This window comes from Diospyros lotus, chromosome 1 (assembly GCF_014633365.1).
Source record: "Diospyros lotus cultivar Yz01 chromosome 1, ASM1463336v1, whole genome shotgun sequence".
Taxonomy (NCBI): Eukaryota; Viridiplantae; Streptophyta; class Magnoliopsida; order Ericales; family Ebenaceae; genus Diospyros; species Diospyros lotus.
In genome coordinates this window covers 35,414,549-35,440,028 of record NC_068338.1, presented here as the reverse complement: position 1 = coordinate 35,440,028, position 25,480 = coordinate 35,414,549, and the positions used below count along the sequence as shown (strand labels likewise).

General features: G+C 38.8%; 6 protein-coding genes across 7 annotated transcripts; 4 read left to right on the top strand and 2 right to left on the bottom strand.

The window, feature by feature from the left end:
- Positions 1 to 1,490: 1,490 nt before the first annotated feature.
- Positions 1,491 to 4,014, top strand: LOC127793556 (60S ribosomal protein L18-2). Its single transcript, XM_052324312.1, has 5 exons — positions 1,491 to 1,653; positions 1,733 to 1,822; positions 1,927 to 2,055; positions 2,691 to 2,873; positions 3,597 to 4,014. The coding sequence occupies exons 1-5, from the start codon at positions 1,651 to 1,653 to the stop codon at positions 3,753 to 3,755; spliced, it is 564 nt and encodes a 187-aa protein (XP_052180272.1). The 5' UTR covers positions 1,491 to 1,650; the 3' UTR covers positions 3,756 to 4,014.
- Positions 4,015 to 7,850: 3,836 nt separating this feature from the next.
- Positions 7,851 to 11,047, top strand: LOC127791868 (uncharacterized). Its single transcript, XM_052322025.1, has 4 exons — positions 7,851 to 8,518; positions 9,716 to 9,957; positions 10,130 to 10,381; positions 10,700 to 11,047. Exons 1-3 carry the CDS (start codon positions 8,054 to 8,056, stop codon positions 10,374 to 10,376), a joined length of 954 nt encoding a protein of 317 aa, XP_052177985.1. The 5' UTR covers positions 7,851 to 8,053; the 3' UTR covers positions 10,377 to 10,381; positions 10,700 to 11,047.
- A 1,193-nt stretch (positions 11,048 to 12,240) lies between these two features.
- On the bottom strand, positions 12,241 to 13,740 carry LOC127811323 (uncharacterized). Of its 2 annotated transcripts, XM_052351073.1 has the most exons (3): positions 13,185 to 13,734; positions 12,853 to 13,094; positions 12,241 to 12,778 (listed from the first exon to the last, which is right to left on the bottom strand). In XM_052351073.1, exons 1-3 carry the CDS (start codon positions 13,647 to 13,649, stop codon positions 12,532 to 12,534), a joined length of 954 nt encoding a protein of 317 aa, XP_052207033.1. In that variant the 5' UTR covers positions 13,650 to 13,734; the 3' UTR covers positions 12,241 to 12,531. The 2 variants fall into 2 exon arrangements, with proteins under 2 accessions (XP_052207033.1, XP_052207040.1); XM_052351080.1 differs by lacking the exon at positions 12,241 to 12,778 and having other exon boundaries at positions 12,911 to 13,105; positions 13,185 to 13,740.
- Positions 13,741 to 18,289: 4,549 nt separating this feature from the next.
- On the top strand, positions 18,290 to 19,686 carry LOC127813843 (RING-H2 finger protein ATL5-like). The gene has a single exon (XM_052354936.1). The coding sequence runs from the start codon at positions 18,635 to 18,637 to the stop codon at positions 19,319 to 19,321; it is 687 nt and encodes a 228-aa protein (XP_052210896.1). The 5' UTR covers positions 18,290 to 18,634; the 3' UTR covers positions 19,322 to 19,686.
- An 804-nt stretch (positions 19,687 to 20,490) lies between these two features.
- LOC127788997 (cell wall / vacuolar inhibitor of fructosidase 2) lies at positions 20,491 to 21,281 on the top strand. The gene has a single exon (XM_052317722.1). It carries the CDS (start codon positions 20,527 to 20,529, stop codon positions 21,124 to 21,126), a length of 600 nt encoding a protein of 199 aa, XP_052173682.1. The 5' UTR covers positions 20,491 to 20,526; the 3' UTR covers positions 21,127 to 21,281.
- Positions 21,282 to 23,149: 1,868 nt separating this feature from the next.
- On the bottom strand, positions 23,150 to 25,274 carry LOC127793595 (probable pectinesterase/pectinesterase inhibitor 41). The gene is made up of 2 exons (XM_052324380.1): positions 24,207 to 25,274; positions 23,150 to 24,059 (listed from the first exon to the last, which is right to left on the bottom strand). Exons 1-2 carry the CDS (start codon positions 25,225 to 25,227, stop codon positions 23,368 to 23,370), a joined length of 1,713 nt encoding a protein of 570 aa, XP_052180340.1. The 5' UTR covers positions 25,228 to 25,274; the 3' UTR covers positions 23,150 to 23,367.
- Positions 25,275 to 25,480: the final 206 nt, after the last annotated feature.

Here is a 25,480-nt window from a genome sequence, read left to right as displayed (position 1 = left end):
TAAAGGGGTTTTCTATGGAAAAACCTTTAAAATAACGTACAATTCTATTTATAACAGCAATAATTATAGCACCGAACCAACAAGGGATAGAGTTGAACATAAATAAAAGAAAGGAGAGTTGAATGAAAACGACTTGGGGGTGGCGGATATCTACTTTCTGAGTTTCTTCTAATCTCTCTGAAATGTATCAGTTTTCTGACGCGGCCATAAATTCAGTGTAATTGAGGCAACAAAGACTTGGAAAGAAATTCCCGGGCGATCAATTGTACTCTGGCCTCCCATTGACCGCTCATAAGCCGAATTCAAATTTTACGGAGCAAGGAGGAGGAGGAGGAGGAGAGAGAGTAAAACCTTGGACATAGCAAATTGAGGGGTGGATTAAAGATGCTTACAGTGGCCACCGCTTGGTCTCCCACACCCATTAACTGTTCTGGGCGCCGCCATTCCTTCTGCAATTCTCCTGTCGCTCGCTCGAACAGCGCGAAGCTAGGTAACCTGATCGCCACTGCTAAACTTGAAGAATCATTGCTCGCTTGCTTGCTGTCTTGTTGAATGCCGTGGGGTTTTTGACTGTTGATGCTCTTGGCAGGAACGGTCCCAAACTCAACACAGTGCCGTTACAAGTGATTTGCAGCTATTTTTATTTTAGGTAATTTATGGCCCCGCGCTCCTCCAACTGGCAATGTCGGCCTCAACACTGCAACGGATAATTTTTTTTCAACGGTTAATTTCACTGAAAATGGAGAAAAAGTGGTGCTAATTGATAATTTGGTACGGGTAAATAAAATTAAATAAATAATCATTAAATCTAATCAATTCATAAATTCAAACAAAATTTTAATTTATCTGTAAATAGGTATAAAATTTAATTAATTCATAACTTTTAATCACAAAAACAAATTAATGTCTTATTTATTAGAATAATATTATAAGTCACAAATGATAATACTGTATTGCATTCTTATTAGAGAATAGGATATAAAAAATAGATAATGGTATATAGTGATTATAGGTAAAGAACGTAATGACACATGATCATCTTAGTTTCTTTCGATAAAGATACGATACATGAACTTCGAATATTACTCAATTTATTATTAAATTATTGAAGTAAAATATCAGTCCAATAATTGAAAGTTTTAATTGATTTTTCTTTTTGTTAGTGAATACAATTATTAATTGAAATTTTACATACACAATTGTTTTTATTTGTATTGTTTTGCTTTTTCTTAATAAATACGTACATATTGTTCTTTATAAATAATTAATGCCTTCACATTTATAGTGATATATTTTGTATAAAATATGATGAAAAATAAAAATTAAGTGAAAAACATTAAATTGATTTTTTATTTTTTTTAGAATTTTGCACACATTCTGAAATAGAGTTAAATGACAAATACAACATAGATCAAATAAAAAACACGCGTGACCCCATTAGACCAATTTAGGACTTTGGGCTTTCTAGTGGGAAAAGCCCAACCTTTATTCAAGCCCAGCTTGAATTACAACCCTAACATTTCTCGCTCTCCTTCCAGAATAAGAGGTCTTACAGGTACAAAACCCTAGCGCCATCAGAAGTCATTTGGATAGAATAGAAGGCGTCGTCGCGGCGGAGCAGCAGCAGCACCAGCTCCAACACCAACAGCCATGGTAGCGTCGCATTTCTGAAAGCTATAACGTTCTATCTCACCTGTTTCTCCTGACGTTGTTTTGGAATTCCTGTGATTAGGGTATCGATTTGAAAGCAGGTGGTAAGAGCAAGAAGACCAAGAGGACTGCCCCAAAATCCCAGGATATTTACCTCAAGCTTCTTGTCAAGGCACCGATTCCCATCTCTTTCTTATAAATCGACAATAAGATATGTTTGCGTTTCGTTTTTTTTTTTTTCTTTGATGATAACGGCGATGTTCGATCTGTTACCAGTTGTATCGATTTCTCGTGAGGAGGACGGGAAGCAAGTTCAATGCGGTGATACTGAAGCGGCTGTTCATGAGCAAGATCAACAAGCCTCCTGTCTCCCTCTCCCGCTTGGTTACTTTCATGCAGGGAAAGGTACATTGTTTTGTTTCTTCGTATCTCTCTTCTCTACCCTCGGTTTTTTTTCCGAGTCTTGAATTTGTATATGCAAACGTGAAGAGAGAAGGATAGCGAATTTACTTTCCTTCACCCTGTTTGGAGCTGGGGTTTGTGGGTGGAAAATATAAAAAAAATTCATTTACAGAAGTAATGGTAGTTTCTTTTAATTTTTTTCCCCGTGAAGAGATATAGTGCAAATTATAATCTATAATAGAAACATTAAACATGATATTTTATATTTTGTACTATTTTATTTTCCTGATTATTTTTCAATAATAATCAACCACTTACCGAAGAAAGAAGGCCTTTCATTAGATTTTAGATGACAATAAATGGAAAAATTAGGTATATTTGGATCTCATTATGGATGATAGAATGCAAAGAAAATTGACTAATTAAGTTTAACGTGGTTTCATCTCTGATATAAGTTTGCTCAGTTTCTTCCCTAGATTGAGTATTCTTTGGTTGTTCTTCACAAAGCACTAGATGGGGTCTAATTGTTTTTAATTTGCTGCATCATTTCCCACTTCCCAAAAGGAATTATTGCAGTAGCTTGCAAAGTTTTTTCTTCTTACATCATTCTGGGTGATTGATCCTTGTTTTGATTCCAGGAGGATAAGATTGCTGTGGTTGTTGGGACCATTACCGATGATGTTAGGGTATACGAAGTCCCTGCACTAAAGGTAACTGCACTGAGGTTCACAGAGAGGGCTAGGGCTAGAATTGAGAAGGCAGGTGGTGAGTGCTTGACATTTGATCAGCTGGCACTCAGAGCTCCGCTTGGGCAGAATACGGTTTGTGTTTTAATCATATTTGTTGTTTTTTCTCTTGCATTGTGGTTAAAATCACTAGTCTATGCTGGATTATCTTAATTCCTAGTTAATTTTGCAAATTTGGGAAAAAATCCAGATGTCCTAGATGTGCCCGTTAGCAATTTAAGATGTTCTTATGACAACAGTTCATGGCCAATGTTTGAGTTGCTTGCCTATTTTTGTTTGTGCTATTTGCTATACCCTCCTAAATTAGTATTCAACACTGACATTTTGAATGACAATGGAACGAGCTATAATCTGCTTTGTTCTACTATTTCTTTTTGGTAGTCTTCCTGTAAAAGTGATGGGGTTACTGTTTTATGGAAAATCTGTAATTACTGTTTATTTATTGGCTAATTGTTTAGGTCCACTTGAGAGTTGGTGGGTTAAAATTCTGGAGGTAACCTTATCTCAATAAAGTACCCCCGAAAAAAAGAAAGAAAGAAAGAAAGAAAATGCGAGTGGCCTAGATAGCTTGGAGGTGGGACTAATCTCTTATTCGGCTAGCTACCCTGCAATTTGAGTGGGGAATTTTATGTCTACGACCTTCCATTTCTTTTAAATTCTATGTGGAATCTTGGAGGTTTCTCTTGCTTTTGTGGTCTCAATGTTTTACGCAGAATTAGTGGATTGAGTATGTTTCTTTTTTTCCATGGTCTGGGAGAACTAATAAAATTTTCACCTTTTTGTGGTAATGTGAGACAGGTACTCCTTCGAGGACCTAAGAATGCTCGTGAAGCAGTGAAACACTTTGGTAAGGCTCCTGGTGTGCCACACAGCCACACAAAGCCTTACGTGCGATCCAAGGGAAGGAAGTTTGAGATGGCTAGAGGCAGGAGGAACAGCAGAGGCTTCAAGGTTTAAGTTTCAAACAATGATCGCTACACAAAGTGATCTGTCAAACACTATATCTACCTTTTTCCTTGTTTTTTTCATCATGGTCCATTTCTTTTAGCTTCAGACAATGGAATATCTGTAGCTTGTTTTTGTCATTATCTTTGGTTAGCAGTTTTCCCCCTGAGTAAGTAGACAATGAAGCTTGAGGTTTGAGATGTTTATGGAGACTTATTATGTCTGTTTTGGCATTTCAATTGATGGAAGTGAAACCAAGTATTTATCGTAATGTCTTACTGAATTTTAAAATATTATTTGTTGCTCACTCATCTTTTGGTTTCTTATTCTCACTCGTTAGCTCATCGTTAGTTGAGGCTAACGGTTGTACGTGTGTTAATCGTTAGCTCATCATTGGTTGAGGCTAACAGTTGTACACAGGTTAAACGAAAATTACATCTGACGTTGATATAGGTTAATTGTGCATTAATTGTTAATTAAAAGCTGTCACGTGTCTACTAAATTTTCATAAATCTCTCCCCCCCGCGCCCCCTGGATGTTGCCTGCGGTCCGCTGCCATTCACCTCCGACACAAATGCTGCCGCCACCTCCATCAATGGTCACCGCCGTTGAAGCTGCTGGTATCAGCAAATCTGGTTTGCAGTGGCTATCGTTTGCCTCGGACGCAGTTGTCGCCACCTCCATTGACTGTTGCCGCCGTTGAAGACTGGCTGGGATTGTTTCATCTCGACGCAGGTAGTATTAGAGTCATCGACTTCCCTGACGGAGCTGCGGGAAAAGGGGTTGTCAGGTGCATAAATTACACTACTCACCTGGGGAGGTGGTCAATACCCATTACAAGGTCCACACTTGATGATGAAGAGTTGTAACTTCTAATTTTAGGTGTGTACATGGACATATATTCTGAAATTGACTGGTGATGAGATGATTTAAGTACCCCCTGTAAAGGCTTTTTCTTCATCATGTTCTTTTTGAATCTTGGAATTAATTTTTAAGCTTTAGGGCAACAACCACGTGCAGCAAACGAATGCTTGAGATTGACGACACTCTTGAATTGATGAAAAGCATTGATCAGACATGGGGAATGAGAGGGAAGATGGCTGCTTCTTTCATTTTGCAGTTTCTGAATTGATGCTGTCTTCCATCCTCTTTTTAATTAACCAACAATAATTAGGTTTAGTGTTGATGACAGATGGCTGGGTCTTTCTGTTTGTTGTCGGTTGAGATGGGAACATGAATGACACAATATTGCTTTGTTCACACGAATCGTAAACACCTCATCCCAATTGCCCAAACAATTTAATCTTCAAAGCTCAAACCACTAACCCATTGAGCTAAGCTGTCTTCTCTTCCATACAGCTCTCGGCTTATGTTTTCCCATCTTATTCTTTTCCAAGTTAGTCCATTCTTCTTCAAGCCCATACAAAATTGTTAAAAATTACAAAACTACAACTATTAAATTATTAATTCTATAAAAGCAGCATTTTTCATCTAGAAATTCTTTGCACATGATAAAGGCACTGAATGCATCTTATGATCTTTATCACTTTTTCATTATTCACAAATGCTAAGTACAGTATGCTTGGCCATGAATGACAGTTTTCAAAAACATGCAACCCACCAACTTGATCCATATGATGCATTATGTCAAACAAACAATCCAATCATTCCAATTTTCACACATTTTTTTTTTTTTTTTGTCTAGATGTTATACCCTTTTTTGGCATAATAAAGAAGAAATAACATAACAGAGAAAAATATGGAACATAAGAAATAAAAGAAAGCTTCAGAACTGATATTAATATCTTAAATTTTTTTCTTTTTAAAAAGAAAAGAAGTGATACAAAGAGTAGCTAAATGGATACAAGTAGATAGATAGTATAAATTAAAGGAATAAATTACATTTCCTATTGTGTGCTGGCTTGATATTTTTGGGATGACACGTTCAACTGAAATATCATACCAATTCTGTAATTAAATCAAAAATAAATGTAAGAAATGAATATAATAATAATAATCTAAAACTATATATTATATAGGCTAATATACCTCTCTTGTTGGAGTGCAATTTTGTTCACCCCTTTAACGGGTGAACATCACCCTCACAAAATTGTGAGGGTGAAAAAAGCAACAGAACGGTCTAAATTAATTGATTGCCATTCCGTTGTTTTTTCACCCTCACAATTTTTGTGAGGGTAATATTCACCCGTTAAAGGGAGTGAACAAAATCGCACTCCTCTTGTTGGGGCATCTTTCCTGAGTGTGATTTTGTTCACCCTCTTTAATGAGGGTGAACGTAACCCCAAGTGATTTGGGGGTTACAATTAACAAAAAAGGCCCCCAAAGCACAAAATCACACTCGTCCTTCCTAGCCTGGTACCTTTTGTTGTGGCCCTCTAATCCACATAAACTACAAATCATATACACCCTACCCTTCTTCTTTACTTTTGGTTTGCCCCGTGAATGATAAATCATAACCTCTTTTGATTACTTTATCTTTTTTATTTGTTTATTGTCTCTAGCAGGTTGATACTAAACTTGTGTTTTTATTGGAGTTATTTCAACCAAAGGCTAAATTTTCTTACTATTAATTGAGTTAACAATATTAATTGTACGTTTTCATGTATGTTTCCACCGAGTAACACATGTCTATAAAGTTAATTGAATCTTTTCGTTATCCAAAATGACAAAGATCCCATGTTTACAAGGAATGTCCTTGAGATCCCACTTTCTGCATACGCGTGTGCTTTTTCAAATCAACCATCTACTTATCTGATCTACATGAAACTACATATTATGAGTCTCCAAACCATTCACCCTCACACAATATATCTACTACCATGTTTTTATCCAACCTTTCCATAATCTTGGGGCACAGTGCTCCAACATATTTTCTCACCTTATCCATTTTTGAGTGAATTCTATTAATAATGCATTCCTTTTGAATGGACACCAGCATTATCAAAATCAGCATTAAAACATTCATACAAATTGTTTAGTAGGATGTCACATTTTATTTTGGTTGAGAACTGAGACTTGCTCCACTCATTTGGTGGTTTATCCATTAGCTAACTGTATGCCCTTGGGTTTTTCTTCTTTATTTCTACCATCCAAAACGTATAATTTGCACCAGAAGTTCACTTTGCTACTCTTCACAAGTAGTCTTTTAAGTATTTTTCTCTTGAAGTCACTCTTAAAAAAATTAGAATACATACATCTCACCCAAAACCTATGCTCAGCATGTGGACACAACTCATCAAGCATATTATGCAGCCCTTTTTGTCTATCAGTCATGAACGTCCACTTATTATAATTTGTGATTTTAAGATCCTTCCTAAATACTTCACAAACCATCTTCAACCAATAATATTTTTTTTTTCTCTATAATTGTATATGCAATTGAGTAAATGCAATCATTGGCATCTACCTCCAACAATTGAAAGCATCTAACCTGTAATGATTATATCATGGAATTTTTTATGAAAAATAGACCAAAAAAAAATATGCTTTAATGATTGTACTATAGAATTCAATTTCATGAAAATATAGTATGTCAAACATTAAAGATGAAATTCAATTCTTTGGATGTGACATTTTTCATACTATCAGATATGTTTGATTACATTATTTAGAATTTAATTCTAGGTAATATTATCTAAAAAATAAAAACCACCCTACCCCCTTTAAAAATGAATTTCATAGAAAGAAGTTTTAAATATTTGTACTATACATATTTTTTCATAGAAAAGTTAAGAATATTTGATTATTTTTTTATAAAAAATATATAATAATTACATATTTTTCATGATAAATATATACAATCAAACACGAACTAATATTACTTAAGTATTACATTGATAGCATGTAATGTAAAATAAATAAATGAACATAATAATTACTTTTTAAGATACGCAAGTACTTGCAAGTTATCGTTGATTAAAAAGAAAGAAAATCTCAAAATTTAGAATCATTTGATGATGGCATCAGCTTGCCCTGAAAATAACATAATAATAATTATAAAATATGAAAAAAGTTATTTATTTTGTTGCCAATGTGAATGAGTCAGCGGCAGGCTGCAGGCCATGCCCCATGAGATAGATAGATGGATTTGTCACGATCACCAGAATCCTAATATTAAATTTTTTTCCATTCACGGAACCTTCAACAGGCTTTCGTTTCTGATCCTGCGCCGTTCGGTGGATGGATGGGCTGTGCTGAAACTTCAGAAAGCCAAAGCGCATAGTAGTCGTACTGCTCGGAAAGGGAAACAGAAGACTCTGAGAGAGAGAGAGAGAGAGAGAGAGAGAGAGATGGAGAAGATACAGCACAGCACTGCTTCTGTGAACGGAATAAATATGCACGTCGCCGAGTTAGGCTCCGGCCCGGCGGTTCTGTTCCTCCACGGCTTCCCGGAGCTCTGGTACGCGTGGCGCCACCAGATGCTCTTCCTCTCCTCCCGCGGCTACCGCGCCATCGCGCCGGACCTGCGCGGCTACGGCGACACCGATGCGCCGCCTTCCGCCACCAGCTACACCGCCTTCCACATCGTCGGCGACCTCGTGTCCCTCCTCGACTCGCTCGGCCTCGACCAAGTCTTCCTGGTTGGTCACGACTGGGGAGCCGCCATCGCCTGGTACTTCTGCTTGTTCCGGCCCGACCGAATCAAGGCCCTGGTCAACATGAGCGTCGCCTTCAACCCTAGAAACCCTTCGAGAAAACCTATACCGTCCTTGCGAGCTGCTTTTGGCAACGATTTCTATATCTGTAGATTTCAGGTGACCACTCACTTACTGATTCAATTTAATCTTCTTCTTTCTTTTTAATCTTTTCACCGTGTTATCCTTGATTTTGCCTAAATTATGCTGCTATTAAAGTTTCATCGTCTAAAGTGCTTATGGATTTCGTTCAATTAATTTGACTCTTATGTTGACTAATCGAAAACACGAACAACTGACTGCTGCCTGGTTTTCGGTTACAAGCTCGCCCATTTTATAGGAGCTGTTATTGCCAATAAAATCATTTGAATTGTATGTGAAGTGTTTCGCATTGAATGGCTAACGCTACTGTCCAATTTAGCTGGAATAGCGACATTTGACATACTTCTCTGTATATGTCCTCCATTGCAAACTTTACTAATTTCTGGAAATTTTGTTTCTGTATGAATCTTTTCTCCTAATATGTTTGAATGGCCTTATTCTATTCAAATATTTCATTTTCCAGAAAGGTCTTTGAGAAATTATACTTTTTATCCTTCTTTGGAAATTCGTCTTGAGTTAGATTCCTTGAAATATTGAAGCTTTTTATGCTAGCAAAAAAAAAAAAAAAAAATGGGGACATTTTGGATTGAAAGTTGAAAAACTTTGCAAATCTTCTTGATGCGGCTTGTGGATTGGAGGTTAATTTGCTCAATTTCGGAAATAGCTTTAACTCCTACTTCATCAAAACAAGATTTGAATAGCTGGAATTTGGATTTGCAAATTGAATGGTGACAATTAAGAGAGACTCTGTTGCAAACATTTACTCTATGATAGCATTTAATGGCCGTTAGGTAGTAAAGGCTGACGGTAGAGATTGTCTTTTTCTTCTAATTTACATTTGTCTCTGGATAAATCGACTCACTATGGCCTTGCATAAGAAATTCTTCGTGACAAAAATGGGTTGTGTTTGCTTTCCACTTAAAGTAGGGTTAATGCCACCAAGTCAGGTAAAGTTGTTTGTGCATCTGTGAATGCTCTTTTTATCTGTGTGCTAACCGTACTGGTTTAATATGAACTCCATGCAAATCTTTTGTTGTCATCTATATGAATGACAGAGTTGAAGTACAGTTATTCTTATATATTCCTTGGTGAATTGAAGTCTCAGAATGTTTATCGATCACAACGTTACATTTGCCCTGTCAGTACCTGGACGAGCACTAAATGGTTCTTGCTCTTGGTCCGCCATCTTAAAAAATGTGCTTTACTTTGCTTTAGGAACCTGGAGAGGCTGAAGATGAGTTTGCTCGTCTTGACACTGCGAAACTGATAAAAAGGTTTCTAACAATTCGCACACCAGGTCCTTTTTGCGTACCTAAAAGTGTTGGGTTTGGTGGCTCACCTGATACTGATATCCCGTTTCCAGCTTGGCTGACAGAAGAAGATCTCAATTATTATGCAACCAAATTTAATCAGAAAGGTTTCACTGGTGGACTGAATTACTATCGAGCTTTGGACCTGTAAGTTTGCTTTACTATTTTGTTTAACTTTTCTTTACTTCTATAAATGACAATTATCAGAATATGCAAGCTTTCCAGTTGGAGTTGGTGATGAGGCATCAAACATATGCTGATTTCAGTTGTGGAATGGACTTTATCTACAAGCCAGCTAATTTCTTTCTTATTGTTGCAGTAATTGGGAACTAACAGCAGCATGGACTGGATGCCAAATAAAGGTGCCAGTTAAATTTATCGTAGGCGATGAAGACTTGACCTATACTACTCCAGGTGCCAAGGAATATATACATGGTGGTCGCTTCAAACGAGATGTCCCATTTTTGCAGGAAGTGGTTGTATTGGAAGGAGTAGCTCACTTTCTCAACCAAGAAAAGCCAGAGGAAGTCAGTGCCCACATCTATGATTTCATCCAGAAGTTCTAGCCCAAGTTAGTAGTTTTCTCGCATGCTTTGTTTCTGTAAGCCTACTTGGCGTGGATATATATGTGCGGAATAAGACAGTAGTTGTTGTGAAAGAAAAATGGGTTTTGTTCTTAAATCTATAATAAGCAAAATAGATGGCAGAGATGTGGTTCTGAGCCACTGCTCCAGACTCCAGTTGAACTTTTGGATGCCATCTCTACCTTTCAAACGGAATGCCAATTTCCTTTATGAAAATCTTGATCTGGGATCATCCTGCCTACAACTAATACTGTGATAATTAATTGCTTATTTCTGATTTTGTTTTATCTTATTTTATTTTACAGACCGTCAGCTTGATTATTGATATGGAGTTTACCTGCTTCCAACTTTTGTTATCTCAACTTCGATTCAAGTTTAACTAGTTGAGAGATCTATGAATCTGGCCTTAGCAAGCATGGTTCCTTTTGTAGATTTCAGTCTTCGTTCAAGGTAATAAGGTTCAAGCTAGTTGAGCTGTAATTAGCTGTGAAGACATGTTCGAGGAGGAGAATAAATAATGTTGAATAATAATGATCTGAACCTCGGATTTGCCAGTATCGATTGGATTTTGTTCGTGGCTCTATTCCCGCACTACTGAACCGAGGCCATTGGTGGCCTAAATACTAAATCTGTCTCTAGCGTCTGTTTCTATATATCCATTTGCTTGATCGAGCATATATTAATATTACCTTGAGATAAATCCCATTTGCAAGACCAAGACCAATTCCAACTCCAACTAGCGTTACCAGAGTCTTACAAATGAACATTCAATACAACTGCACTGTTGATTTGGCTACGGACTCCTCCTCCAAGAAGTTGAACGCTAGAGACCAAATACCAAAGCTTTTGTATGTATAAAATTTCTGATTTCTAGGTTCTCCACCCTTTCTTGCTTGTTAGTTAGCGGGCGGCGGTAGCCATATTAGCACAAGTCGAATAATGCAGACTACTACTTGACCTTGCAAACATAGCCCAATTCAGTAGCTTCCAAACCAACTTTTATATGATAATTATTGTTGTTAAAACATAATAATAAATTTATTTGATTAAAACTGTTATTGTCTGATTATTTGAGTACACAAGAAAAAAAATAGTTAAGAGGGTGCCGAAAAATTTTTGTACAAACACTGCAATACTTAAGTTGAACATTGAGAATGTTAAAAATTGTAAAATATAATTCACCCCATTAGATATGTGTTTTTTTTTTTTTTTTTTTGTATAAAATAATTTTAAATAAATCAGAATTAAAATTTTTATATATAACATTTATATCTTAGTGATGATGTTTATGAGTTGCGTGAAACTCCCCATATCCAAGAAAATGTTTTGACGAGAGAGCTGCCACGGGGGCGAGGATGCCCCTCGTTGAGCCTAGCTCTAGGGCACGGCAGCCCTGGGCACAGCCATTTTGCGGGGGCCCTAGCAGCCTCGCGGCCGCTGTTGTAGGGCTGGGGGTGCCTCATACGAGAGGTCTCCCGCAGCTGCCTTGGCTGGGCCACGGGGGTGCCCCTTGTGGTTGCCTTGGTTGGGCCGAGGGGGTGCCCTTCGAGGTGGCCTTCTCACGGCCTTCTTTGTCAGCCCATGGGCCGTATAGGACTCTTGCTGCAAATCTTCTACGACCTTATGTTGCTGGGTTGGCCCGGTTAATTTGAGTTGAGTTGTTTATTAATTAATTAATTATTTTTATTGGGCACTTTTTTTTACCATGTCATATCAATAACGATTTATCAATTTCACCTACCGAGAGAGAGAGAGAGAGAGAGAGAGAGCGCTCAATTTCATATCTCGCAGCTGGCTAGTGTCCAGTCGCTTATGAATCAGGTTGAACAACTGGAATTCTGTGGCGATTTTAGCTTAGTCGGGATCAGGATTTAATTTCTGGGGAAAAAATGTCTATTTATTTGAGAGCACTTGAATCTTTTACATACTGACTTTTAAACAAAACTCGTATTTGAGGGAACGCAATGCATTCCCCATATATAGGACGAACTCAAATCTTGATTCAAGAAGCTGGGCAACCTCTTTCAAAGATGGTTGATGATGGGATGAAATGGGATTATTCCGATGGTTCATCATTATTCAAACAAAGTAAAATTCACTCGGGCATGAAGCCTTGCTCCTTCTGTAGATTAGAAGTTTAGAACTTCTGGATGAAATCAAGAATGTGAGCGTTAATTTCGTGGGGCTTTTCCTGGTTGAGGAAGTGAGCCACTCCTTCCATGACGACCAACTCTTGCAAGCTGGGCACGTCTTGCTTGAACCCCCCGTCTTCTATGTATTCCTTGGCTCCCGGAAAATGGTAGACAAGGTCGAGGTCACCGGTTATGAATTTAACCGGCACCGTTATCTGTGCTCCCGTCCATGCCGCCGTCAGCTCCCAGCTCCTAAGTTAATTAGCATACTTGAGCGAAAGCAGTACTAGGATAGGTAAAGAACTAATTTGTAATGGGACACGTACAGATCAATGGCTCTATAGTAGTTGAGTCCGCCGGTGAAGCCTGTTCGGCTGAATTTACTGGCGTAGTAATTGATGTCTTCCTCCGTCAACCATGGCGGCAATGGGATTGGAGCTTCAAAAACAGCCTTGAAGTCCATCTCTTTGGTAAACTGTAATGGACGCGGATTTCGAGAGGAAAGAAATGCTTTCATCAACTTCGCAGTATCAACTCGAGCGAATTCCTCTTCGATCTCCCCAACTGCCTAAGAGCCCCCTAACATCAGTTTGTCAGAAATTTTCCACACAAATGTAAAAATTCATCTCAGAGTTTGATGTGTTGGGTACGGAATCACCTGAAATCTGCACATATAAAAGTCGTCGCCGAGCAAAGCTCGGAAGGTTGGCATAGGCTTAACCAGAGGTCGCCGGGGCTGAAACGGCACGCTCATATTGACCAGAGCCTTGATGCGGTCCGGCCGGAAAATGCAGAAGCACCAGGCGATGATGGCGCCCCAGTCGTGGCCGACCAGGTAGACCTTGCTGAGGCCCAGGGCGTCGAGGAGGCCGACCAGGTCGCCGACGATGTGGAGAACGGTGTAGCTGTCGGCGGAAGGGGGGGCGTCGGTGTCGCCGTAGCCGCGGAGATCCGGGGCTATGGCCCGGTAGCCGCTGGAGGCGAGGGAGAGTATCTGGTAGCGCCAAGAGTACCAGAGCTCCGGGAAGCCGTGGAGGAAGAGCACCGCGGGGCCAGAGCCTAACTGGGCGACGTGCATGTTAATGCCGTTGACGCTTAGGGTTGTATGCTCTATGCTCTCCATCTTGCCTTCAAAGCTTAACTGTTTGATTGCACTAATGTTAATTCCGTTGGTGGATTGCTACTCTTTCTAGATTGGATGTATAATAATGCCTGGAAGTCGGAAGCAGGACCCAAAAAGATTATATTATTATTATTATCATTATCAGTTTAATAATAATGCAAAAACATTTATTTATTTAAATGATCATGAGATAAGGACGTATTGAGGGATTTTTGACTTTTAATGGATGGATAGAGCATCTGAATCTGAAATTGACTTAGGAAAAAGATCTGTTTGATTTGTCTTGTCTTTTTTATAGCACTTATATATATATATATATATATATAACCTTCTCCAAGCAGGCAGGCAGGCAGGCTGGCTGGCTGGCGGCCGGCCGGCTCACGCACAGCTTATTAAATACAATTAAAAATGACTTGTGATTTGTCTGTCTTTTTATTTTCTTTTATGAAAACATGATTGACGTTTAATTAATGACAATTTCTTAGTAAACCACGCCAATAGAAAACTTTTTCCTCCAAACCCAAAGTGAAATAGACAGACTCGCCGACCTTCCTGGAGATTTTTATAATAAAGCAATAAAAGTTTATAAGAACGTACAAGCCCCCAACGGATAAGAATGTAAAAGAGATTGTTGAACATTCATGTTAGATAATTCCAATTCATGTTAGATAATTTCATGTTAAAGAATGTAAATTCCAATTCAAAATCTCTTTCTTGGGTTGATCGCGCTTGTGTGGCCCTCCATGCTCGTACCCTTGATTACGTAAAAAAAAATAAATCACAAACATAAAACTTTGTCTCGACATAAAAGAAAATTCGAATTCATGTCTTACCGAATTGACACTGATATAGCACTCAATCTTGCTAACTAACCTATGACATGGGGAAAACCTATTTCTTAACTATATAAAGGATTGCCATACAAGCCGCCAAAATAAGAGATTGTTACATAATGAAATTGGATGAAAATAAATTCTATTTGTCTTGAGATGTCCTAAAAAATTTTAAATCTTAAATTATTTCTTGATATATCTAACCTTCTCGGAGAGTTTTCGGGGAACTAGTCTCCCAAATCTTCCAATGGATCCCTCTGGGATGGTCTAACTTGATTTTTGCATAAGTTCAGAGACACCTTTGGGGTCTCTCAAACCAAAATCACCTAGTGGCCCCGAAATCCTCTTCAAGACCATTTGGAAACAGCCATCGAGGCCCCTAAACCCCAAAGACATCTGTGACACCCCTGGTCCCACATCTGAGGTGCCACCATAACCCACAATTACAACTACGGTCATTGGACATATTTGAAGGTCGACTATGCTCTACATGTTAGGGCACCTTGGGTGGGATCCAAATTTTACAACCTTTGATCATTCAAAAAGTCGAGTCCCATAAACAACATAGGCAACGGAGAGCACTCGCGTCTTGGTCGAGGTATATGCTTTACAAGGCTTTGGGATGGGAGCTCAATTTTCTACAATTAAATTATTTCTTCAATGAAATACTATAAGTTTAACATATCATCTATCTCATACAAATATATTATAAACCAGAAATGTAAAATACTCATAAATTTGCATTATAACAAAGACCCTGTCATGGGTGGTCAACTACGTTCATTGGTGAATCGTCTATTATCACTACTTTCCTTCTATTAGGGACTTGAATCATCTGTAGTTATTTATAAAGGGTGAGTTCAAGGACACGGTAAAAGTAATATGTAAATATAGCAAATTATAAATCATGACAAACATAAATAAATATAAAATGAATCATGCATGCAGACTCGTTCACCTCACTTGTCTCATATTCTTGGTGGCCCCTTATGATTTTCTATGGACCTTGACACGAGTTTTGTCTCGTCCAAATAAAAATCCATACCCTCATGCCTAGGCACTCCCCTATTATTATATGCAAGTCATGACAAAAATAATTTACATAGAGAATATATTAAACTCTTACCAAAATAACGTGTGCTTTCTTTCTTAATCAGTTCATCTAAGCCGTTAGAATCACCAATGTCACGCCACAAAATTACTCTATTAACAATTAAACACAATAAGTAAAAAAATATTTAAATAGGTACCACTAAACTCAATTTTATCTAATACTAGATATATTTTACTTACTTTGCTCCATAACTTTTGTTGTTTTCTCCTTCAAATCTCTCTTTAAATTCACTGCTTCCAGATTACTCTTCATTTACGCTAATTCAGCTTCTTCCAAATTAATTCCCTATTTTTAGATTTTTGTTGACTATTTATGCACAATTTACGCCATTTCAACTTTAGAAAATTTAATTACTATCCACAATAAAATGCCCACATCTTCCAAAATTCTTACCTAATTCCATGCAACTTTCACAGATAAAAATGCCTATAACTTTTCTGAATTTAGAGGACATGTTAAAGTTTTCCAAATTTAATAAGAAAAGTTGAAAAGAAATGTGGGACAGCCTTGTTCAAAACAAAATCCAACCTTACTCCCACAGGATCGAACCTTAAACCTATCAACCCTTTTTGTATAAAAGTAGCCATTAGGTTACAAGATCCCTTTAATTATAATTTTTACAACAATTAGTTTTATACTAAATAAACTCCCAAATTCTAACCTTATACTTAGATCTAAAAAATGTCAAAAACTTTCAATCACTTCCCTATTTAAAATTTAATGTTCTCCATTAAATTCCACAATGCCATAAATTTTTAATAAATCATCTTTAAAATAAAAATTAATTACTATTATTTTTAAAATATCAGGATGTTACAACATCTCCAGACCCTTTGACTTCCTTGATGCATTTTTTGAAAAAGTCCGAAGACTTGACCGTAGATCTCACCTATCGTCTATAAATATTTACCCCCTTTAAGGTAAATGGATCTTTTCGAAATCATTGGAGCCGTATTATTTCTTTCTCTGAACTCCATCCAGAACACTCTCTTCGGGACATCGAAAGACACTTTACATACATACATTGAATATTTACTTGCACACTTTTTATTCTTCTCGAACTATTGTTTGAATTAGGCATTGAAAGATCCACGTGAAGAAGTCTTTTGCATGCCTTTCTGACGTCCTTTGAACTTACAGACTACGACCAGACCTTATTCCCCAAAGATCCTAAAGCCCTTTTCCTCGAAAACTCTTCAGGATCCTCTCATTGGTCCCACAAAAAACCCATTTGGCCTAGCCATCCCGAATGTCTTGAGGACCTCATCTAGGCTCATGAGCTTTGACTTTGTTTATGACATCTTGGTTTCTTTGTCTTAATAAAAAAAACTTTACTTTAATTAATTTTAAGATAAATAAATCTAATTATAATACTTTGGGACATCACTATTAGTTTGGGAGTCCAATTCAATTAATAATTGAATGTAAGAGAGATTAGATACAACGGCTTTTCATCTAATCTCCTTCAAGTGGTCTTCTTCAAATTAGGTGAAGTGTATTTATTCATTATTCAAATTAGATGAAATTGATTAATGAATAGACTCGTCCCTCATAGCATCTCCCAATAAATTCAGTTAATTTGTTTAGTAATTTTTAATGTGTAATAATTAATGTTTAATATTTAAAAATTATTAAACTAATTTAAAATTAACAAGTCACCATTGTTTAGTAATTTTTGGCATTGCGTCTGTACTGCTTTTAGGACGCTTTCCAAACACCTCAAGGGTCAAAGGGGAACATATAAATTGATGGTGAAACGTGTACGATTAGGAATTGGATACGTTCGGTTCAGGGACTCTGCCCCCAGTGGCTGACTACATCTTCCAATAGCTGCTACCATGGAGCTCTAAGTTAAATTAAAAATCATTTACATTAAAAGTCAAAGGAAAAGACATATAAAAATACTTTTTTAGGCATAATACTAATATCTTGTGTGACACTTAATAATAATAATAATAATAATAATGATATACGAATAAAATTATTTTAGTTTAAATTATACTTACTTTTTTATAATTCATATTATGAAATATTTAAAATATTTTATATCTCGAATAGCAAAAAAATAATTGTAGTCCGTATTGAAAATAATTAAATTTATAAAATATCACATAAAATATTAATATTCATGTCCAAAATTGAAGCCTCCAAAATTCAAGCCCTTTTTGGTCCCAAAATTACGATCGTGCTGGGCTCTAGAGATTGCCCAGCAAGGCCCAATGGTTCGGACCGATGCCATCGTTTGTGGATTCTTCATTTTTTTTTTATGGGCCGAAAGAATCCTTAACTTGCAAATGGGTAAATTATATCACCAAGCCTTCAAATTTTAGATTTCGTAATAACTTGATGATTATTAGAATTTGTCATAGTGACCAAAATTGATCATTATATGAGTCATTATGTTAGTTTTTTTTAACAAAATTTGATTAAAAATTGTAAGAGAAATTGAATTATAAAAAAAATAAAAACGTTTTAAATTTTATAATGAAACTAAAAATTTAAAAAGTGGGAATGTAATTTTTAAGCAGATCGATCCAAGTGAACTTTTTGATATGTGATAATGGCTTCATTAACATTTCCACGACCAAGAAATTAATGCGTTTATTAAATCACATTAAAATAACTTTAAGAGGAGAAACCGCAGTCGTATTCCTTGTCTTGTGAGTAACGGATAGATGCACCAGTTCATTTTCCATCTTAAGAGCGTCCTGTTTGGTCAACCAATATTATGTTATCCCCACCCACCACATATAATAATGTTCTTCCCGGGAACAACTCGCACCGTTTTCCGTTTGGGGCAAAGAATAGAAAGAAACAAACACGTTCAGAGGTACAAACAGTTGAAGCAGCAAAGCTGCGCGGTATATTAAAAGGGTAGAAGCAGGGTGCCACCGCAATAAACTCAATCATCCAAACAGTCACCTTCAACAGGAAGCTTCCTCTTCCTTTTCCTTTCCATTTAAATCCCTCCCTCCATGTCTCTCCACTGATACTCTCCTCTCTCTCTCTCTCTCTCTCTGCAGTCTGTTCTGTTCCATATGGAGAAGGATTCAGCGAGCATCCCAAGCAACCCTGGGTCAGTAACGAACGGCTACTACGCATTCAACGGCAAACTGATGCTGATTTCGCTGGTGATTCTGGTGGCCGTCTGCCTCATCATCGCCTTCTTCCACTCCTACGCCCGCTGGGTGGACCAGCGCCGCCGCCACCGCTCCGACTACCTGGTCTTCAACTTCGGGTCTGGCCCCGACGGCGAAAGCGAAGGCCTCGATCGTTCCGTCATCAAGTCCCTCCGAACCGTGTTGTACTGGTCCACTGACCACGTCTCGCCTCTTGAATGCGCCGTTTGCTTGTCGGAATTGGAGGACGGGGAGCTGTTCCGGATTCTTCCCAAGTGCGGTCACTCCTTTCACGTCGATTGCATTGACATGTGGTTCGACTCTCACTCCAACTGCCCGTTATGCAGAGCCCCGGTTCGGTTTGTCGACGGGAGACGGATTGAACCGGCCAAGTCAGTGCCCGAGACGTCCTATTCCTGGGCCGGGTCGAGTTCTGGATCGTTATCGACGTGTGATGAGGTTGAAAGCCAAGTGGGAAGTTCGAGTTCGTCTTTTTCGCCGCCGCCTAGCGATGAATTGGGTGGCATAACAGTTGAGCTCCGTCGGATGAACCCGAAAGAGGTGGCTTCTGGGTCGGATAATAGTAAAGGGTTGGAAGATCGATAATGGGATGGGGACGATGATAACGACAAAAAGGAGTAGCTGATAATGTAAAGGCTGGTCTGCTGCTGCTGCATGAATTGGTGGTTCATGGGGAAACTGAACCACACACCGAACCGAAGATAATTCGGTGATACAGTCGGGTGGGGTCGGGGCAGACTGATGTGGGGCGTTTGGGTTGTAGAATGTGGACAGGTGGCGTTACTTTGCTTGACGTGGCAAATGTAAAACTGTAAAATGAATCGGAAGGGTCTTCTCCACTCTTCGGATACTTTCAAGAACCTTTGCCTTCTTTCTCATTTTATTTATTTTTTATTTTTCCTTTTCCCCCATTTTGTTTATTCTTTCCGGGTGTCCTTAATCTCCTTGTTACTATACAGACCTTCCTTGTTATATATATAATTAATAATTAGAAGTTATGATGATCACTTATGAGTTTTAACACTATTTATATAATAATGAATAATATTAAAAATCATGACGGGATATCTCTTTATTAGAAAAAATTAAAGAGTTCATATATTATTATATTCTATAGTAATTAGTAGCTCCTCTGAAGATATAATATATATATATATAACTGATGATACCATAATCAAACTCCTAGTATTACTATGCAATAATAAGGAAAATAAATTTCTATATATTTTCTGTTTTTTTGACTTGTGATATTAATATAATTAATGAATGTTGATTAACCAAAACAGCACAACTTTTGATTGTAGCAAAATTTTTAGCTTTATAGATAACAATTGTTATGTGCGAATGATGATATTATTACAAATACAAGTTTTCATCAGTAAAAGTAAAATCATCATGACATATAAAAATCAAATAAAAAATTCTTTCGGGATGGTACGTGTATTATATATATGATTCATATATATAAAAATGCACGAGTAGAGAGAAAATAATTAGTACGTGGCACATATATATATCTTTAATTAATTATGAGGAAAAAATAACAATAATTAATTAATTAATTAATTAGTTGAAAATTTGTGTTTGTGCTTACAGGTGTAGATGGGGCCGGAATATGGCTTGAGGCTGAGCAGCGGCGAAGCCCATGCAGCAGCTGCTTAACAACGGGTGGCCATAATCCCTCCACCTCTAACAACCCCCTCTAAATACAATAACCAACAAAATTCCTCCATATATATAAATACCACCCCGCCAATAGCTGCCATCAGGAAAGAGCAAAAACAAAGAAGATGAATACTCCGACCACTATCCTCACCATCTTCGTTTTCCTCTTCCCTCTTGCCTTCTGCCTCGACTCCCCCGCTCCGGCCCCCTCCGCCCCCGTCTCCGTCTCCACCCCTGCGCCTGCCCCTGCCCCCACCCATGGCGGCCACGCTCTGATCGACAAGGCCTGCGCCGAATCGCCGCGCAAGGAGTTCTGCCTATCGCTCCTCAAATCCTTCCCCGAGAGCCAGACCGCCGACCTGAAGGGGCTGGTCTTCCTCACTTTCAAGGCCATAGCCAACAACGCCACCGCCGCGTCGAAGAGGATCAAGGCGCTGCTGAACGACTCGATCGCGGAGCCGGCCATCGATGACGGGCTCTCCACCTGCGACGACGCCTACTTGGACCTGGTGAACCAGATCGATGACTCCGTGAACTCGTTGGTGTCGGATAAATTCGGCGAGATCAAGACGTGGCTGATGGCTGCCATTGCGGATATCGACACTTGCGCGGGCGGCTTGCAAGGACACGGCGGCTCCGCTGTGGATATGATTCGCCGGAACCGTGTGATTCGCCAGCTTTGCAACACTGCTCTCAGCATTGTCCGTGCCCTGGGTCCCGACTGATCCATCCATATCTTGCAATGCCTAAAATATATATCTACCACTGTTGTCCCTAATTCATCATTTCTCATTATTATTATTATTATTATAAAATATAAGTAATAAATATGCCCAAAAATCATTCTTAAGGTGTTTCTGTTTCCTTTTCATTTATCCACAGTCACATAAATTGATAAATGAAGGTGACATATGATATATAATCGTCCGTAAAAAAATTACGTCCAAAATAAATAAGTAATATAGTATAATTCAATGAAACTGTTAATTAGAAGGTCCTTAATTATTATTAAGTAGGGCATGACATTAATGAATGAGTCTGTCTGTAACGTTTATTAATTAAAAGGAAAATACGATATTTTATGTACACGTTAACAAAGGACACAACACAAGCTTACAAGTCTTTAATTACATCCCATATATTATATGATTATGAAAAATGTAATTAAATTACACTCCACAATTTTCATATAAACATATTTAATTAGTCATTTTCTTTATTTTTTAAAAAAATTACACAAACGATTCTCGTTACTCAAAAATTATACTTGATTCCCGTATAAATAAGCGCAGTTATACTAAATTTACGTTTTAAAGTACGGAGCGTTCCTTAAAATTTTACAAAACTATATATAGCAGTTCCGGAAAGGTCTTAATTTGTGCAAATCTTTTTATTTTAAACAGTCCTGATAAATAATTTGAGTTCCCATTTGGGCCTAATGATTATAGCACTCTGATTGAACCGGGCCATGCCATGCACTTGCGACCCAATCTTACATCATCACACTTCCAAACTATAATTAATCATCTTTACCTTATACTCTTGGAAAGAAGAATCAGGCCCAATGCATTTGTTTACATCTCTTGTTACTATGGTGATGTCAAATAATTTAAATGATTAAAATTAATTATTGTTATATGTATTTCCCGCACCACTCCGTATGGGTCAGATTCGGTCCGATAGACCGGCCCAATCACCCAAGGCCGAGAAGGTCCGGACGGCCTCGTCAAGGAAAGTCCAGCCTCCACCAAAAATCCAAAACTCGTAAAGCAAGCATATGGTGAGCTCCCGATAAGCCCCAACGAGCTCCAAGCAATCGACTAATGAGCTCCGGAAACATCCTCCAGATCGCTGGACCATCCAGGTCGCCGGTCTAAAACCTCCAGCCGCATGAGTGGCAAAGCTGCTGAGAAGTCAGAGGTAGGGTCCGATCACTTTATCTGTAACAGTCCATGGCCCTCGTAATGAGGATCCCACTCCCGGTCTTGTGAAGGCGATAAGAACTGTTTGTCCCCCATTATACAATCACTGTATTTTTATATGTTATCTGAATTGTAAAAGCCCCTCAGTATAAATGAGAGTCAAAGAGACCATGAGGGGCAATGACAGAAAGAATAATCAGATATCGCCACTCTGAGAGAATAATCAGATTGCGGTCGTGGACTATGCATCGTTCTGGCCGAACCACGTAAAGATTCTGGTGTACACGCTTGAAATTTTGGGAGAGTTTTACTTCCTTCTCAGTATTTTTGGATTGACTCACCGCGGCCCAAAACGAATCACGGTCGGCCGAAATTGAACGTCGACAATTATGTATAAAGCTTGAAAGTGTTAAGGCTTTTGTTTTAATTTCAGTTCAATTTAGCGTTATTATTTTTAAAAATGAAAAGAAAAAAAAATATTCTTACAATTTTATTTTGGGTTTCATATATATATATATATATATATATATGGTTGGGAGAGGGATTATGGCTGCGTTAATTAGCGACAACCACTTGATGATGATAATGATGAAGCCTTAATTAGTTAGTGAAATTAGTAGCACTAATTAAGTTAGTAAGTTATGTTGTCCCAATCATGCAACCGACACCATCGATCATTTTCATATATATGACCAGCACCAACTTTACCTCCGATTGCCGTCATGATCACGTTTCAAGAATTTGGATACTCCAATTTTGAATTTTTTTATATTGATATATTATATTAATTTAAATTCATAATAATGGATAGTAATAGGTAAAATGTTACATAATAATATATTTGAAATTAAAAAAATCAGAAAAAAGGTCAGTAATTAAGAGGCACGTGACTTTTGGTCACAATTGAAACTATATCTTATTATCTTCCTGGCCCAAATGAACGAATACAACAGTGAATGATTACCAAGCAGCTAACGCATTTGCTCCGGCTTGGGTTATTTGGGGGCAGTCAAGCAATTACAAGAACGAACAACATGGAACCAATCACAACAAGCCGCTGTAATAACGAACTCCGGTCGGCGGCAACCAATCATCTCCCAGCAGAAAATTCGACACCGTGAAATTAGCAGCATCGGTGGCGTTGATAACGTGGTAGCCCGCCCAAGTCACCCTCTTGGAAGTGTCCGATCCGGGCCCGGTATTGTTAAACTCGACGTAATACAACGTACTCAGCGCGAAATCTCCACTCCATTCGCTCCAGCCCGCCGGATCAATCAAGCTGTCCATGAAAGACTGCACGTACACAGTCCTCGAATACTCCTTCCATGGCCTTCCCAGATAAGTTTGGATCGTAACGTTGCCGGAAGCCAGATCGTCCGCTGCTCGGATGGTGCAATTCTCGATCGAAATGCCGGTGTTCTGATTCGGGTCCGTTCTGCCCTGCGCCGTGATGGCGTTGAACTGGTTGCTCATCGGGAGCCTGGGGTACATGTTGCAGTTCTGGAACACGACGGCGGCGTTTCCGAATATGAAATCCACGGTGCCGTAGATGTCGCATTCGCGGAAGAACTGGCGGAGAGAGTGTACGTATAAGGTGTCTTGGTAGCCTTCGAAGCTGCAGAGGTAGAATGTGGATAGATCGGCCCCGCTCCGAACGGCCACGGCCTGGTGCTTGATCGCGCCGGCTGTGTTGCGGAATGTCATATTTACTGCAACGAATCCTTGTGCAACAACAGCTGAAAATGGCAAGGATGTAACTCATTAGATCATGTCCATATATAATTGCATGTGTTATTGTTAATATTAGAATTAGATTAAATTTGAATTGTGTGAAATAGATTTATCAAGTAAAAAAAGTAATTCAGTATTCATTAATTACTCACCAAAAGTAGCAGAATTGAATGTAGTCCAGCCATCGACGTAGCTGTGGTTGCCTGTGATCACGGTCTGGTTGATTCCATCGCCTATCATCATCAGGTACTTCTTGTTCTTGGGAATGGACACGTACTCTTCATAGACGCCGGCGATGACGTAGATCAAGAAGTAGCCATTTGCAGCTTTGGTATTGTTTGGAGCCGCCGCCACGGCGTCGTTGATGGTGGTGAAGTTCTGGCTTCCGTCTTGGCTCACTACCGCGATGTCGCTCACCAGAACTTGTTGAGAGACACTCTCTTGAAGCAGCTTCCTGTTGCTCACAGACTCGTAAATGGCTTTCTGCCGCTCAGACATTTTCAAGGGTAGCTTTCCATTTTGCAGGGCAAACTGTGTTTTCCCTGGTTTTTTCGATGCCTTCTTCTTCTTCTTCGGAACCCAGCCTTTGGTGAACAGAGCTAAGGAAACACTGAACAATTTGGTGTCATTTGCAATCGGAGCGGAAAGGCCGTTCTTGACGCTCCAAGCCGAGGCAGTGACTTGAATGCCGTCGAAGCAAGTTTGGATGTTGGTTAAAATGGCGCTAAGCATTGTCTGCACATCGTCTGCTTTCGTATCAGGAAGAGTCGAAGAAGTAGAGTTCACAGTTTGGCCAGAGCTCAACAGAAAGTCGATGTTGAGTTGAGCCAGAAATCGACAATCTTGGAGAGCGGCGATTGCAGAAGGTGTCAGGGTGGAAGACTTGCGAAGATACTTGTCGATCAGAGACAAGAGTTTCTTGGCCGACGACAAGGATTTCCGGACGGAAAACCGGCCGTAGTCGTAGACATTGCCGGAAGAGTTGTTTGGAAGCACGGACTTGCAGAAGGAAGGATATGGAGTGGACTTGCAGATGGTTGTGGTGGACACGGGATCGGAAGGAGAGGTGTCGGCGCCGGAAGGCACAGAGGAAAAGAGACAAAAGACAAAGAAGAAGAGCGTGAAGCTAGAAGAGAAGAAGAAGAGCTTAGATGGCATGGCTATAGAATTCATTAGAGGGTGGACCCTGGATGTGAAGATTAGTACTTGTGCATGGATGAGTTATTCTGGTATGTACCCATATTTATATATGAAGTGGCAAGCAATAAAATAGAGTCCGGTTCATGAAAGTCAACTTAATTGCATGGCTTTCCCAAAACGCGTCGATCTCTTGATTCGTTAGAAGAGAAGAAGCCATGGATCCAACAACCCAAGTTCATATCCGCATCGAAGAGGGCAGAGGTTTATCAAGTTCGCAGGTAAAATA

What these genes read in the sequence shown, in the direction of transcription:
- LOC127793595 (XM_052324380.1), bottom strand. Translation starts at nt 25,227, where the DNA reads ATGAATTCTATAGCCATGCCATCTAAGCTCTTCTTCTTCTCTTCTAGC. An exon ending in ATTCAATTCTGCTACTTTTG is followed by an intron (nt 24,060 to 24,206) that starts GTGAGTAATTAA and finishes TGCCATTTTCAG; the next exon opens with CTGTTGTTGCACAAGGATTC.
- LOC127811323 (XM_052351073.1), bottom strand. Translation starts at nt 13,649, where the DNA reads ATGGAGAGCATAGAGCATACAACCCTAAGCGTCAACGGCATTAACATG. An exon ending in TTTATATGTGCAGATTTCAG is followed by an intron (nt 13,095 to 13,184) that starts GTGATTCCGTAC and finishes GGGGGCTCTTAG; the next exon opens with GCAGTTGGGGAGATCGAAGA. An exon ending in TACTATAGAGCCATTGATCT is followed by an intron (nt 12,779 to 12,852) that starts GTACGTGTCCCA and finishes TAATTAACTTAG; the next exon opens with GAGCTGGGAGCTGACGGCGG.
- LOC127791868 (XM_052322025.1), top strand. Translation starts at nt 8,054, where the DNA reads ATGGAGAAGATACAGCACAGCACTGCTTCTGTGAACGGAATAAATATG. An exon ending in TCTATATCTGTAGATTTCAG is followed by an intron (nt 8,519 to 9,715) that starts GTGACCACTCAC and finishes ACTTTGCTTTAG; the next exon opens with GAACCTGGAGAGGCTGAAGA. An exon ending in TACTATCGAGCTTTGGACCT is followed by an intron (nt 9,958 to 10,129) that starts GTAAGTTTGCTT and finishes TTATTGTTGCAG; the next exon opens with TAATTGGGAACTAACAGCAG.
- LOC127793556 (XM_052324312.1), top strand. An exon ending in ACCTCAAGCTTCTTGTCAAG is followed by an intron (nt 1,823 to 1,926) that starts GCACCGATTCCC and finishes ATCTGTTACCAG; the next exon opens with TTGTATCGATTTCTCGTGAG. An exon ending in CTCCGCTTGGGCAGAATACG is followed by an intron (nt 2,874 to 3,596) that starts GTTTGTGTTTTA and finishes AATGTGAGACAG; the next exon opens with GTACTCCTTCGAGGACCTAA.
- LOC127788997 (XM_052317722.1), top strand. Translation starts at nt 20,527, where the DNA reads ATGAATACTCCGACCACTATCCTCACCATCTTCGTTTTCCTCTTCCCT.
- LOC127813843 (XM_052354936.1), top strand. Translation starts at nt 18,635, where the DNA reads ATGGAGAAGGATTCAGCGAGCATCCCAAGCAACCCTGGGTCAGTAACG.